The sequence below is a fragment of the Saccopteryx bilineata genome, chromosome 4 (assembly GCF_036850765.1).
Source record: "Saccopteryx bilineata isolate mSacBil1 chromosome 4, mSacBil1_pri_phased_curated, whole genome shotgun sequence".
NCBI classification, from domain to species: domain Eukaryota; kingdom Metazoa; phylum Chordata; class Mammalia; order Chiroptera; family Emballonuridae; genus Saccopteryx; species Saccopteryx bilineata.
This window is the reverse complement of record NC_089493.1, coordinates 61,403,594-61,418,881: the sequence shown is the minus strand read 5'-3', so window position 1 is coordinate 61,418,881 and position 15,288 is coordinate 61,403,594. Positions and strand designations below refer to the sequence as shown.

General features: G+C 35.9%; 1 protein-coding gene across 1 annotated transcript in view; it reads right to left on the bottom strand.

The window, feature by feature from the left end:
• Positions 1–15,288, bottom strand: part of ADAM10 (ADAM metallopeptidase domain 10) — a 158,228-nt gene that overhangs the window by 31,170 nt on the left and 111,770 nt on the right. Inside the window, exons 6-9 of the mRNA XM_066276043.1 lie at positions 14,479–14,628; positions 11,240–11,332; positions 8,803–8,986; positions 991–1,154 (exon numbers count right to left, since the gene is read on the bottom strand). Of these exons, the coding sequence (XP_066132140.1) occupies positions 991–1,154; positions 8,803–8,986; positions 11,240–11,332; positions 14,479–14,628 (591 nt within the window). The remainder of the gene's footprint in view (positions 1–990; positions 1,155–8,802; positions 8,987–11,239; positions 11,333–14,478; positions 14,629–15,288) is intronic.

Below are 15,288 nucleotides of genomic sequence, written 5' to 3'. Positions count from 1 at the left end.
GCAATAGAAATGTTACCCCCAAAGCCTAGATCAGGGGTCCTCAAACTTTTTACACAGGGGGCCAGTTCACTGTCCCTCAGACCGTTGGAGGGCCAGACTATAAAAAAAAAAAAACTATGAACAAATCCCTATGCACACTGCATATATCTTATTTTAAAGTAAAAAAACAAAACAAGAACAAATACAATATTTAAAATAAAGAACAAGTAAGTTTAAATCAACAAACTGACCAGTATTTCAATGGGAACTACGGGCCTGCTTTTGGCTAATGAGATGGTCAATGTGCTCCTCTCACTGACCACCAATGAAAGAGGTGCCCCTTCCAGAAGTGCGGCAAGGGCCAAATAAATGGCCTCAGGGGGCCGCATGCAGCCCGCGGTCATAGTTTGGGGACCTCTGGCCTAGATCATTTACTAACTGGCCCTACACAGAATGAGTTTGCTGACACCTTTCCTGGCTGATCAGCAAATGATAGTTTGTTGTACTTCTTTTCTCTACTTTTATGTATATTTATAATTTTTCATATTAAAGGATTTTAAAATATCCATCTCATTCCACAGTAGAGAAAGACAAATCTAGTAAACCCCAATAAATACTTTAGCAGCCACCAAGCAAAACAACTACTCCACAATTTGCTAATATGCAAACTGTACTTTTAAAAAAGTGATTCTCATTCAATGAGTATTTGAATGAATCACGTACCAGGCACCGATTTAGGGCCAGGAGACACAGAAGTGAATGAACCAGACAAAATCCCTTGCCTTCATAGAATTCTGGCATTGTTTGGTTGACTTTTTTTATTTTAAACACAAATATCCTATTTTCCTCCCTTTCAATATGGTCAAGTACATAACTATGTTCTGACATATAAAAACTAAACATTTATACATACTTGTTTTCATTGTAAACAAATAAAACATCACTGACATAAAAGGTAGATTAATAACTTTTACTATTTTATTTAAAATCTAGTCATTAGGCAATACTCACTGGAGATCCAAAGTTATGTCCAACTTCATGAGCAAAAGTAATGTGGGAGACTTTGGGGGGTACATGGGATCCATAGTTCTGAACAGTTATAATTCCAGTGTTTAAGGACTTCTTCTTACCATCTGAATAGAGCTTACTTTTCTCACATATTCCTCCAGAGCTTCCTAATTCAGAACAAAGGATGACTAAATTAGCATCTATTTCCCCCACAGAATAATTTTCTAATATATGTTATATTAAATTAAGACATTTCCAAAATACAATTGGTGCCCACATATATCACAAATGCTCAAAAGTTTCTTTGGTCTGAGATTAGGAAGTCCTCTCAAATAAAAATTTTAATAAAGAAACTCCCAGGATTGAGTATGAAGCCCTTGTAAAATGTTCCTCTTCATAATCAAAATGTCCCTCAAACTTCTGCTCCCATTAATTTAGCAAACAAATAACTATATTTTTGTTAAATCTGAATGTATCAGTATTTACACTGAGTCAAAGCTTATATCTTACATCTTTTAAAAAGAAAACTTTAAGTCAATGAAAGTTGAATAATATTCTCAAGTAGATTCTGAGAAAGTCACTTCTACAAATAAATGCAGTGATGCACTGGTATATGTATGTAATTCACTATCCTGAGAGTCAACATAAAATATATTTTTTTTAAAAAGAAAGAAAAAAAATTAGTGGTTGTCAGGAATTGAGGGTGGGAGAAATAGGGAGAAGTTGGTAAAAGAATACAATGAATAAGGTTTCACAATGCATACAAATAAAAAACATCAGACGTACACTTCAGAATCTTAAAATTGTATTTGTCAGTAATACCTCAATAAAGCTGAAAAAAATAATTATGTCAAATCGATATAAAACAAAAGGAGAAGTGAAAGAAGGAGAGGGTGTGAAGGAAGGAAGGGAGAGCAAATGTGGCAAAATGTCAACTATCAATTATTTACTGTACTGCTCTTGCAATTTTTTGGCATGTTTCAAATTTTTATCAAAATAAATTATTATTTTCCAATGTGTCTTGAGAATATTTTCAAATTTTAAAAGAAAACCTATATTTGTACTTATACATATAAAATTATTTTATAGTTCGTTAATAGCACCTGAACTTCAGAGCTTAATACCAAAATCAAAGTGCTTTCACATCAATTAACATAAGTAATTACAAAAAGAATAACATGAAAATCAGAAACAGGCTGGCCAAGCCATATCTTTATTTACACTGTACTGAGAAAACCATGGTTCTCTTAATAATCTTAATAACTATATTAAAGACTTTTAGTGAGTTCTTTAGTTCATATTCACATTTTAAGAAGTTTCTCTATTTGATTTCTGTTAAAATACAGTCAAATGGATTAGCATATTCTGATAACTGATCAAATTATTTCAAATGAGCTTTCTAAACATATGCAAAGGTATAACAAAGTCATTAAATCATTTCTAAAAACCTAATATTTATAATCCCTGATAAAGCATACAATAAAAAGCAATTAAAAATAGATCTGCAAGAATGGCATAATGCTACCATTGCTGCCCTGTACCTTTTTAAATTAAAAAGTACATGCCAACAAAACATAAAGTTGAATTGCCATTATGATACAATTTAGAAAGCTGAAATGATAATGTCCTTCACAAAAAAGTAAACTAAAAGAGTAAGCCATATGCAGATTTTAACCAGCAAAGGATTGAGAACCTTTATGATATTCAAAACTTACTACTTTTTCTACAAAAAAAAGAAAAAAAAGGAAACAGCCAATGATTTATGAATATTTAATATGTCTTCTTAAGGTACCACTACTTTTGGAGATGAGTCCTAAGGACTACATCACTATTTCTAGAAAGTAAAGAAGACAGGAATAAGAACTTTGTATATAATAACAATAGTCTATATATTATAATTTTGAACAAATAGTTAATTAATATCCTGCCTTAGTGATGATCTGTCATATGCAAATTGGTCCAATGTAGAACTGTCAAACTTGAATTAAGCATAGTAGACTCCACACTGCAAATTTATCAGTTAAAAAAAAAAGTAAATAGCATATATAAAACTCTGATAATATACTTTTTCTGTATTTTTAAGATCTAACTGGTGTAAGAGAAGTTTATATATAAACATAGCCTTTGTAATTCTTATTTAATGTCTTAAACAACTGCTTATTTAATGTCTTAAACAACTGCTTAATGACTATTATGTATAGGAAAGGTAAATATACTGCTCACAAAAATTAGGGGATATTTCAAAATGCACTTTCAAAATCAGGGAACGTGCAGATACTACATACAGTACTTTCAGCCTTTTGTATAGTGCATTTTCACCAATGAAATAAAAGTTGGTGTTGCATCTCACTTGCATAACTGAACAACTTTCTTTGACTTGTCATTTGCTTTTATAATGTTCTTGTTTAATAAAAAAAAATAAAATGCTTTTTTTTATCGCTTCATATTCATTTTGATATATCCCCTAATTTTTGTGAGCAGTGTATTTGTTACAGGCTAATAGCATATGTTGAAATAACTCAATTGTACAGGAAGAAATAGAATACTATATCTACTTTTATAAGTTATGGTTTAATTTATTAAAAATACTTTAACTAGTTTTGATGTGCCAAAACTCAATTAGTGAAATCATATATACCTATAACTAAAGCATAATTGAAGTTCAGCAATTGCATTATATTATAAATCTAAGATTTTAGTACATATGTCATTGAAAAGCTCATTGTGAATAACAATGAGAATAAAATGTTTTAAATTCAAGTTGAAAGCAATTACTGATGGATGAATTCAATGACCACAAAGACATATAATCACATTTTTCTATCTACAGGATTGAGAGCCAAAGTCACAGAATATCAGTCTCAAACTTTAAAATAAAGGCCCCCCCAAATTTAGATTATTCTGTTACAACATTCTAATAATGTAACTCTCCTATCCTTGTAATTAGACTTTTAAACAGTAGGTTAAGAATTCAATAGGCTGTGAGTTATTTTGAGAACCCATACTGAGTTCCTGTATGTCCTCAAACCCTAAAGTGTAATATTAAAGTTTCTAACTAAGAAAAACAGAAGAGATTATATCTAGCAAATGAAATGTCTCAAAAACTGTTCTTCACAAATGGTCAGAGAAATACTGAAAGGTTTAGGATTAACTATGGAGAGGAATTCCAGGACTAGCATTCAGTGACCTATGTTCATCAGGTCAACTGATAATAGTAAGATGGATAATACATGACCCTGGCTGATTGGCTCAGTGGAAAGAGCATTGGCCCGGCATATGGATGTCCTGGGTTTGATTCCCAGGCAGGGCATACAGAAGAAGCGACCATCAGCTTCTCTCCCCTTTCCCCTTCCGCAGCCAGAGGCTTGATTGGGTCAAGCATTGGACTGGGTGCTGAAGATAGCTCAGTTTGTCCAAGTGCATCAACCTCAGGTGCTAAAAATAGCTCAATTGATCCAAGCACTGGCCCCAAACTGGGGTTGCTGGGTAGATCCCAATCCAGGGGCACGCGAGAGTCTTTCTCACTATCTCCCCTTCCTCTCACTGGGGAAAAAGATGGATAATATATGAGCAAAATGTACCTTAATAACCCCCCCCAAAAAAAGGCATATTAGAAGAGCACAGCAAATAAAGTAAAACAAAAGAATTATTTAGACCCTGGCTGGTTGGCTCAGTGGTAGAGTGTCAGCCCAACATGTGGATATCCGGGTTTGATTTCTGGTCAGGATACACGAGATGTACCCATCTGCTTCTCCACTCCTCCCCCTCTTGCTTCTCTCTCTCTCTCTCTCTCTCTCTCTCTCTTTTTCCTCCCCTCCTACAGCCATGGCTCAATTAGAGCAAGTTGGCTCCGATTAGAACTTAGGATGGCTCCGTGGCCTCCACCTCAGGCTCTAAAAAATGGCTCTGGTTCAGTGGAACAAGGGCCACAGATGGGCAGTGCATTGCCCCCTGGTGGGCTTGCTGGGTGGATATCAGTCAGGGCGCATGCAGGAGTCTGTCTCTGCCTCTCTTTCTCTCACTAAAAAATTTAAAAAAATAAAAAGAATTATTTAATATTAACAATTTACTTTGTTAAGGAGCCAATGTTTCAGTCTCTAAATTAAATAATTGGCTATCTACTTAACACAGAACTGTGCTTCTATGAAGTTCAGAGTAATCTCTCCAGATTCATACTCAAGACTAACTTTGTTCTGAAGACCAGACTCCCTTGTTTGGCCTCTCTTCAAGGCCCAGTGTAATTTTAAATGACAGCCTCCAACTCAGCCCAGTTTGTTAGGTGGTTTTACTTATTATGGAGTTGGGGCAGAAGGCACTGTTTTCCTCATTAACAAAACCAAGGCAGCACCCAACTACAATATGAAATTAAATACAAACAAATAAAAAGTAGTGTGAAAAAGATTTGAAGACAAGAGACCTGCTATTCAGAAGTTTCAACCTTCATTTTTTTCCCCAGCTTAACTGAGTCAGTGAAGAAAATTATAGCTAATAATTTGCATAACTGTTCTGCAAAAATTAACATAACAATATCACGACAGGCCCTGGCAGATTGGCTCAGTGGATAGGGCACTGACCTGGTTCAATTCTCGGTCAGGGCACACAAGAGAATTGACCATCTGCTTCTTTCCCCCACCCATTCCCCCCCCTTTCTCTCTCTTCTACTCCCACAGTCAGTGGCTTGACTGGTTTGAGCATTGGCTCCAGGTGCTGAGGAGAGCTCAGTTGGTCCAAGTGCATCAGCCTCAGGTGCTAAAAATATCTCAGTTGATTTAAGCATTTTCCCTAGACCAAGGTTGCTAGATTTATCACAGTAGGAGCACATGCAGGAGTCTGTCTCACTCTCTCCCGTTCTCTCACTTAAAAAATAAAATAAAATAAAAATAAAACAGTACCACAACAAAATTTTTTCCACTGCCATATATTTAAATAGTGAACTATCTACAGAATTAAATGTAATTAAACTAAATAATACAACAAAATCAAAATTAATTTGGCCAAATAAAAATAAAAATATTAAGAAAGAGTAAAAGATCCCAAGTTGAACAGATCAGCTATAAAATACTATAGATATAAAAAAAAAACCTACCTAGCATTACTAAAGTCTATAGGCAGAAACATGAAGTCTCAAAGGAGGGGCAAAGATAGAAAATATTAAGATGAAAAAAAAACAAGCTGAAGCACAATGATTTACCTTGAATTTATAGAGATAGAATAGACATAGCTCCCAATCCAGTGCTCTTCCCATTATCCCGTAAGTTACCCAAAATTATATTAAATATTATATAGTACTATTTTATAACTGTTCTCTCTAAAGAAGAAAATGGATTCCAGTAATATAAAACCTCTACAAAGATGAAGGAAACATTTCAGCTTATGAGAAATGTCTTAGAAAGAGAAAGCTAGTGTGCAGTATACAATACCTAGTAAAATAACTACCAAATGCACTAAACCTGGAGTCAAAAGGTCCAGATTCTAGGTTCTGTGAGATACTGACTCAGTCCGTTTATGAATTCAAGTTTTTTCATCGGTAGAATTGAGATAATAATACCTATACCTCATAGGGTATTGAAATAATAAAACCAAATACATGAAGCTCTTATAAAAAATAAAATATAAGTCAAATATAAAACTCATTTCAAGTAGTCTGAGAGCAAAGGGGAACGATGAAAAAAGCTGTCAGTCAATGTTACACCAAGGCAGGTACCCTATACATACTTTTTTAAAAAAGTTGAAATGAAAGGAACAAAGATCCCTTCTCTTTCCCATTCTGGTCCCCATTTTCTGTCCCTCCTTTTCCTGTTCCCAGAAGCTCTTAAAAAAGAATTTTAAAAGTTTAAATTGGGGGTTAGCACAGAGTAAAGGAAGAGGGCATCAGATGAAAGAATCAAATGACAAAATTATAAGTAATGTGTCCCACACCATTTTCAATACAGAACTCTGTCTACTGCTGCTTAGTAAAATGAGCAACATCACAAATGGTGTCTAAATACCATAAATAACAAGGTGTAAAAACTATCTGTCCCCCAAACCCATGATCCCAGTCTAATTATAAAACAAGTCAGAAGGATTACAATAGAGGCGTATCCTACAATATACCTAACTAGTATTACTCAAAATTGACAAGGTTCTCAAAAAACAAAAAAAGTCTCCCTGACCTGTGGTAGCACAGTGGAGAGAGCGTTTACCTAGGGTAAAGAGGTCCTAGAAAGCCCGAGGTTGCCTGCTTGAGTGCAGGCTTGGCAGCTTGAGAGCAAGGCCCCCAGTTTGACGTGGGATCAAAGACATAATCCCGTGGTCACTGGCTTGAAGCCCAAGGTCGCTGGCTCAGCTGGAACCCCCAGTCAAGGAATGTATGAGAAGCAATCAATGAACAACTACAGTAACACAACTTTAAGTTCATGCTTCTCATAGCTCTCCCTTCCTGTTTCTCTCTGGGGGGGGGGGGGGGTAAGAAATATAAAAGCAAAAATACAGTACAAGAGATGTTAAAATATGCGTAACAAATCAAAGAATAAACTAGTAAGAACAGGAATAGAAAAGCCTGTCTTACTCTGGATAAAGGAGAAGTTGATTCTTTTAAAAAGATAAAAATGATCAGAGGAATTGCTGTATATATAACTCAGAAGATAGACTAGTGATCAAACTATACATGGCAAAATTCATATTCAAAGAGTCTGTGATTCTTTCTACTGATCTTTCAATTAATAAATATGCACTTCTCTAAACCAGACTGCTGAATTATTAAACTGTAAATCACAGCACTCACCCCCACTGTAACAAGAAGGGGATCAGCCTACCCAGCTTTCTCAGTGGCAGCAGCTCTCAGAGCTAAGGCACAGACCCCAGCAGAGTGCTGGCCCCAGGTGGTGGGTGGAGTGTGAGCACTGGAGCCTCCTGCCTCCACCTTCACTTTCGTTAAAATAATGACTAAATAATAATAATAATAAAGACAAGCTTTCTTTTCATTCTATCTGCTGCTCATGACCAGAGTTTTTCTCCTTTCTATCTCACTGTAGAACAGAGCAAGAACATAGTTTTTCCCTCTTGCCTCTTAAACTTTCTCTTAATATTTTTTTTTTCTGTATTTTTCTGAAGCCGGAAACGGGGAGAGACAGTCAGACAGACTCCCACATGCGTCCGACCGGGATCCACCGGGCACGCCCACCAGGGGGCAACGCTCTGCCCACCAGGGGGGATGCTCTGCCCCTCCGGGGCGTTGCTCTGTTGCAACCAGAGCCACTCTAGCGCCTGGGGCAGTGGCCGAGGAGCCATCCCCAGCACCGGAGCCATCTTTGCTCCAGTGGAGCTGGAGGGGAAGACTGCGAGAGGAAAAGAGAGAGACAGAGAGGAAGGAGAGAGGGAGGGGTGGAGAAGCAGATGGGCGCTTCTCCTGTGTGCCCTGGCCGGGAATAGAACCCGGGACTTATGCACGCCAGGCCGACACTCTACCACTGAGCCAACCGGCCAGGGACTTTCTCTTAATATTTTTAAAAAATAATTAACATTAATGTTTGTGAAAAAAAATATTTTGCTTTTGGTTTTAAAAATGAGTACCACTTTTTTTCATGAAATTATTTATTTCAGCTACTGAATATACCAAATGTCAGGCTATCTCCCTATTGGTACTCACTTCAAAATAAAAAGCTGCTTCATTTATTTTTCCATTTATATCATGTTACTGAATCTTTTACTCAAGTTGCGTAAATTAAAATATAGTACACGCATCACTTTCTCTTACATTTTGTAAAATTCAGTCTGCCCTGACAACTGCTTTTTGTTTCAAGTATTAAGTCAAGACACAGTTAAATAATCTACCTGAAGGTGCTCCAACCCAAGCCAGACCAAGAACACCATCATCAAAATCTCGGTCTGTGAAGACATAGGCCAAACAGTAGTCATCATGATTCTGCTCAGAATTCAATTCCAGAAACTTCTCCACACCAATATTTGGAAAACGAAAGGGATTTGTGGGGTCCTTCTCATCAGCAGTTGTATTGATCTAAAATCCAAAACAATTTAAATAAGCAATTAATGTTAGTAGAACCTTAGTGTAAGTCTGTTATCTTCTTTCCTTTTGAATCTGCCTGACCAATATGCTTGGGGCCCCAGGGAAATCAGGCCTCAATTAATGCTTCTATGGTTGTTCTCACTGCCCCTCAATCCCTGAGCTGATTACAGAAGCCAAAAAGAAAGAAAAGATTTGAAAAGAAAACAAGGCCAAATATGTTACATTTCTGAGCAAGTATTCACCAAATTCCTAAACACTGAACACTGGGAATCGAAAAACCAAGTTCTGCTTTCAAAACTTCTTAAAAAAGTAAGTTCAGTTTCTCAAATTTAATCACACGAGCAACTCTTTTTAGTGCTAATTTCCTAAAAACCCTGTATTTTAGCCAATGACTATAATATAACACAAATATTGAACCCAAGACTGTAAATTCAGCAAATAATTTTCTTGGTTTTACTTGCAAGTTCAATTTTTAACCCAGGATGCAACCAAAAGAAATTTTTTTAAAATTTTATTTTTTTACTGCCAATTTGTTTCTCTTACTACTTTAGGCTGAGTTCCTCTAGAATGTGTCTTCTGACACTTATCTACTGTACTCCTGGTTAAGGTTCCTGTTCACAATCTTAAGAATAACGGGAGTCTGATACCAAACTTCCGCTAAACAAAAGCTTTCATTTATCAGCCCCTGCTTTCTGTCAGAGACCCCTATCTGTCCTGTGAAGTCCAAGAACAATGTGACTTTCCTCTAGTAAGTCAGAGAATCACATACAGTATTGTTGCTAGACAGTAAAAAGAGGCGTGTATGAAAGTAAATATTTTTTAGAAGGCAAACCTCAGTCTATTGAAAATGTCAGTAGTAAGGGAAGGATATGACAGCTGATAAAATAGAACTACTGGTCTTTTTAGAATCAGCACCCAAGGGGCTTAGAAGCAGAATGGCAAAAACATCACTAAGGGCAACTCAATCAGAACATCTGATTTATTCATTAACAATTAACAACAACAAAAAAATCAGTATGGCCATCTAACACACACACAACAAAAATTCCAAAAAAAGCATGCTATATAGTATAAACAGCTCATACTTAGAGACATGCTGTAGATGGCTCTTTCCCAATAAATATAAATGAAATTCTGTTACTTCTATAATACTGGCTACAAATAAAAATTGTATCTAAGTTTTAGTTATCTAAATTAAAAATGAGACGATTAATATTTAAATATTTATTAAAATTATTACTAATTTCAAATTATTTAAGGAGTCACAATCTTCAACAGATGAGATTTAAACTAAAGTTTTAATCCCAGTTAAGGGCCTGAAAACAAAACAAGCAACTACCACATTACCCGTTTATATAGTACATGCATTTCTTCATGATTCAAATTACTGTACTCAAAAAAAAGTTCTTCACTAAAATTTGTTTAGGTTGTCTCTACATTTCACTACTTTACATTTTATTGCTCTGCCTATTAAAATAAGTGGCAATACTTATACCAGTTATTACACTTACTTGCTTAAAGGTTTATATTGCTCTCAAAATACATGAAAGCAGTTCTTATATTGTATTTCTGTAAACCATTATTTCACCTTAAAAAACCCACTTTAATATTTAATCAGACTATTTCTAAAAGTAAAAACCATCTTCAGCTATGTTATTAGATACATGTATGTACTCAAATTATAATCTAGTCAATCATATTTTAGGAAAAATAAGAGCACAAATATAAAGAAACCCTATGGCAAATACTTCCATAAAAATTTTTTTCTAACTCAGAATGTTTATGTAGTTTATAAATTCAGATTCTTAAGAGCTATACATATCATATGTAGAAAAGAAAAGGGAAAGAAAAGGAAGGAAAAGAAAGGAAGAGGGAGGGAGGGAGGGAGGGAGGGAGGGAGGGAGGGAGGGAGGGAGGGAGGGAGGGAGAGAAAGAGAGAGAGATAAATAAATAAATAAATAAGTAAGTAAGTAAGTAAATTGGGGAATAATCTCAAGGGGGGAAAAATACCAAGTTCTGTATCTGTAGTTATTTAGAAGTTAGGACTTCCTAACTGGAATGTTAATCAGATAGATAGAAAATAGTACGGCCACCATGTTTTGCAGCCCAGATTAAAGTCCTACTGATTCCATTCTTAAATCATAAACTCTGGTATGTCCCCTGTGTCTGCACATGCATAAAAATGAAGTAAAAAGCAAACATTTCTCTCTTTTTTAAACATTCTTAACAATTAAAACTTCTTACTCTTATGCGTTTCACCATGAAACTGATGTTACGAATTCCAGAGAAGTCGGTGGTCTGATAAATTGTATCAATTGCTTTAACATGACTGGATATCTACAGATTTATATAAAAAAAAAACATTTTAGAAACAATGTTAAAATGTGAAAAGGATTGAATTTCCATCTCCCAAATCAGGAATTATTCATATTCTACTATAATCTAATTTTAAAATGTCTACATCATATACCAGATGAAAGAATGAAACATATTAGTGAGCTGGAGCTAAGAGAAGATTCTGTGCATTTTTCTCAGACTCCTCTCTGGTCCAAACCAAACATGCACTCCTGCTTCGCCACATAAAACTTCCATCCATCATGCATCTTTAAGCCTTTTCACATGCTATTTTCCTTATGCCTAGGGTATTTATCCTTCAGACTCAGCTCAGCGCAAACAACTCTTGAGAACTTCCCTGATAATATCAGGGTACTCAGTCGTTCTCTGACTTTGATCTTTCTAGTGCTGCACTAGTACAAATTCTTTAAGTTTTTGACCACTTATTACATACTAGGCACTGTTTTAAATGCTGAGGATATAATGATGAACAAAATAGAAAAGGTTCCTATAAATATACAGAGATATATTTGTAAGGGGAGTAATAATATAAATAAGATGTTCAGATTTTGCTGAACTCTAGAAGAGATTAACATGGTGATAAAATATTCTGCTTCTTACCTAGCTGACTACCAATTAAACTATGGCTTCTAAACCACTCTGAATACAACCTTCCTATCTTCATTTACAAAAAGCACTTATTAGTACCATTTATATAAAAACACTGTATGTGAATATGTCTATGTGTGTATGTGTGTATACATATACACATATTATATATACACACACATGTATATACATGTATATATGTATACATATGTACATACATATATATATAATACTATAAATATTTTTTAAATGATATAAACATAAAATAGTCACATAGAAGCATTAGCAATAATAATTTCAAAAGTAACCCAGGTTAAAAAAAAGTTGCCCAGGCCCTGGCTGGTTGGCTCAGTGGTAGAGCGTCGGCTTGGCGTGCGGAAGTCCCGGGTTCGATTCCCGGCCAGGGCACACAGGAGAGGCGCCCATCTGCTTCTCCACTCCTCCCCCTCTCCTTCCTCTCTGTCTCTCTCTTCCCCTCCCGCAGCCGAGGCTCCGTTGGAGCAAAAGATGGCCCGGGCGCTGGGGATGGCTCCTTGGCCTCTGCCTCAGGCGCTAGAGTGGCTCTGGTCGCAACAGAGCGATGCCCCGGATGAGCAGAGCATCGCCCCCTGGTGGGCGTACCGGGTAGATCCCGGTCGGGCGCATGCGGGAGTCTGTCTGACTGCCTCCCTGTTTCCAGCTTGGGGGGGGGGGGGGATTGCCCAGGTTCCCAAACATTCATAAAGTGGTAACAATAGTGATAGGGTCCATTAAAAATTCATGTCATCTTACCTCAGTTTGGCCTAACCATCCTCTATTCTCAACAGTGGTAGCTCAAATATTTCTCCACAGATGATTCTACTTCATTCTTTGTTGAAAATTCCTTGTGACTTCCCATCTTAATAGGTTTATACCTTCCTCAAAGGGTAACTCTTCCTTAAAGGGTAACTTTTCTTTATTCCTAACCTCAGTCTTCAAGAACATTTTTTCTTATCAATTTTTCTTTCTCTTACATCTTACATTACTTTTCTTCTGGATCATTTTCCTCTTCCAACCAACCTCTCATATAATCCCTATCTCCCTTTCACTGCCAAATACTTCATGTTATTGTCAGCCACCAAATTTTCTTTTCTATCTTTCACATTTTTTTTTTTTTTTTTTTTCTTTTATTTTTTTTTTATTTATTCATTTTAGAGAGGAGAGAGAGAAGGGGGGAGGAGCTGGAAGCATCAACTCCCATATGTGCCTTGACCAGGCAAGCCCAGGGTTTCGAACCGGCGACCTCAGCATTTCCAGGTCCACGCTCTATCCACTGCGCCACCACAGGTCAGGCTATCTTTCACATTTTTAAAAACTCACAGCTTCTGCCCAACTGCTCCTTACGGTTTGCAATGTTTTCACCATCACAACTCTTTTGATAGCTTGCTTAAAGCTCATCAGTAATCTTCTAGTAGTTAGAAATCAACTACCCTTTGTAGTGATTCTATTTTTTTCTCAGTATTATTGAGCTACAATTGATAAATAGAATTCTAAGATATTTAAAGTGCACATCAGGATGATTTGATATATGTAAACATTGTGAAGGACTCCTGCCATCTAACATATAACTAACACATTCTCTTTGATATCTCTGTAAGATGACACTATTGGCTATGCATTTTGTTTTGAAACTGTTTTGGCTAATTTTTTAATCCTCCCACTTTAACTGTTATGTTTCAGCCCATAGTTTCTCTTCTTCATCCTATTCACTACATACAGATATTATCTCCTAGTTTCTTCCCTTTGATTTCCTTCTCTCCCTTTCATTCTTTCTCCATCCCTTTTATAACCATAAATTTCAAGCAGAAAGCTCGAACCTCTCAAGTTCCAGTACTACATTTCAATACCCTAAGGTCTCTAAAATTAAGCTCATAACCACCACCAAAATGAGTCCATCAGTAACAATAGTGGCATGTCCATCCTCTAGTCTCAAATCCTTAGACTCAAAATGCATTCATCAAACTCTCACTGGATACCTTCAACATGAAGAATATATTGAAGGGTATATCCAAAGACTACACTTTCATAAGGGCTGAGAAGACATAAATGCAAATAATAATGTAACTTAGAAAGTGCTATGTACAATGGATATACTGAACAGAAATTAAATACTTCTTGTTGGAAGTATTTAATTTCTGTTTTTTAATTTCTGTTATTTAATTAAAATACTTTAATTTCTGTTATTTAATTAAAATACTTCTTGTTGGAAGTATTTTAATTTCTTCCTTTATCCTTCCCTCTTTTAAGACCACAAATGAAAAGTCAATCTTCTTTTCATAAGCTCCAGTGTCATTTCCTTAACAATATCATTTTCTTAAACGTCTCTTTTGAATGACACTAAAATATCCTAACTGGTCTTTCAGTTATCTGTGTACTTATCTTACACATTTTATCATATCCCAATTGAAAATATATATTCTTCATTTTTCCAAAATGAGTTATGTGCTAACTTTAATTTTTAGAGGAAAATATAGCTATAATGATTCAAGAATTCCTAAAACAGTAGAAAAAATTATAAATACCTGGGCAATCACAGCTTCTCGTGTTCCATAATATTTAAAAAACAGATGATCAGTCTGAATATAAAGCTGACAAGTATTTTTTTCAGCTGAAGTCGTACGTTTTTTCCTCAAGAGTTCTGGACCATTACCAGCATGTTCTTCTTTAGGTGTCTACATGTCAAAAAGAGAGTCATTTCTAATCATTAGCATGCTTCACTATTGTAATTTTATACTGTTAAGGGTACAATTATAAACAATTTCATATTCTGTTTTATTATGTTAACACCATAGGCATTTCCCCATGTCATTAAAAATTCTTCATAAACATCACTTTCAGCCTCATAACATCTTCTGAATAGATGATTTATTTATTCAAGAGATTCACTTTTAGCCTGACCAGGCGGTGGCACAGTGGACAGAGCGTCAGACTAGGATGCAGAGGACCCAGGTTTGAGACTCCAAGGTTGCCAGCTTGAGCACGGGCTCATCTGGTTTGTAATCTGGTGTGAGCAAAGCTCACCAGCTTGGACCCAAAGTCGCTGGCTTGAGCAAGGGGATACTCAGTCTGCTGTAGCCCCACAGTCAAGGCACATATGAGATAGCAATCAATGAACAACTAAGGTGTCGCAACGAAAAACTGATGATTCATGCTTCTCATCTCTCTCATTCCTGTCTGTCTGTCCCTATCTGTCCCTCTAACTCTCTCTCTGTCTCCGTAAAAAAAAAAAAAATCACTTTTAAAGATTTTCAAAACATACCTTATGATATATAATCATTTGAATATAGAGCAAATCTTACAGTAATTTATAATACTTTGATATCTTCTTCCAC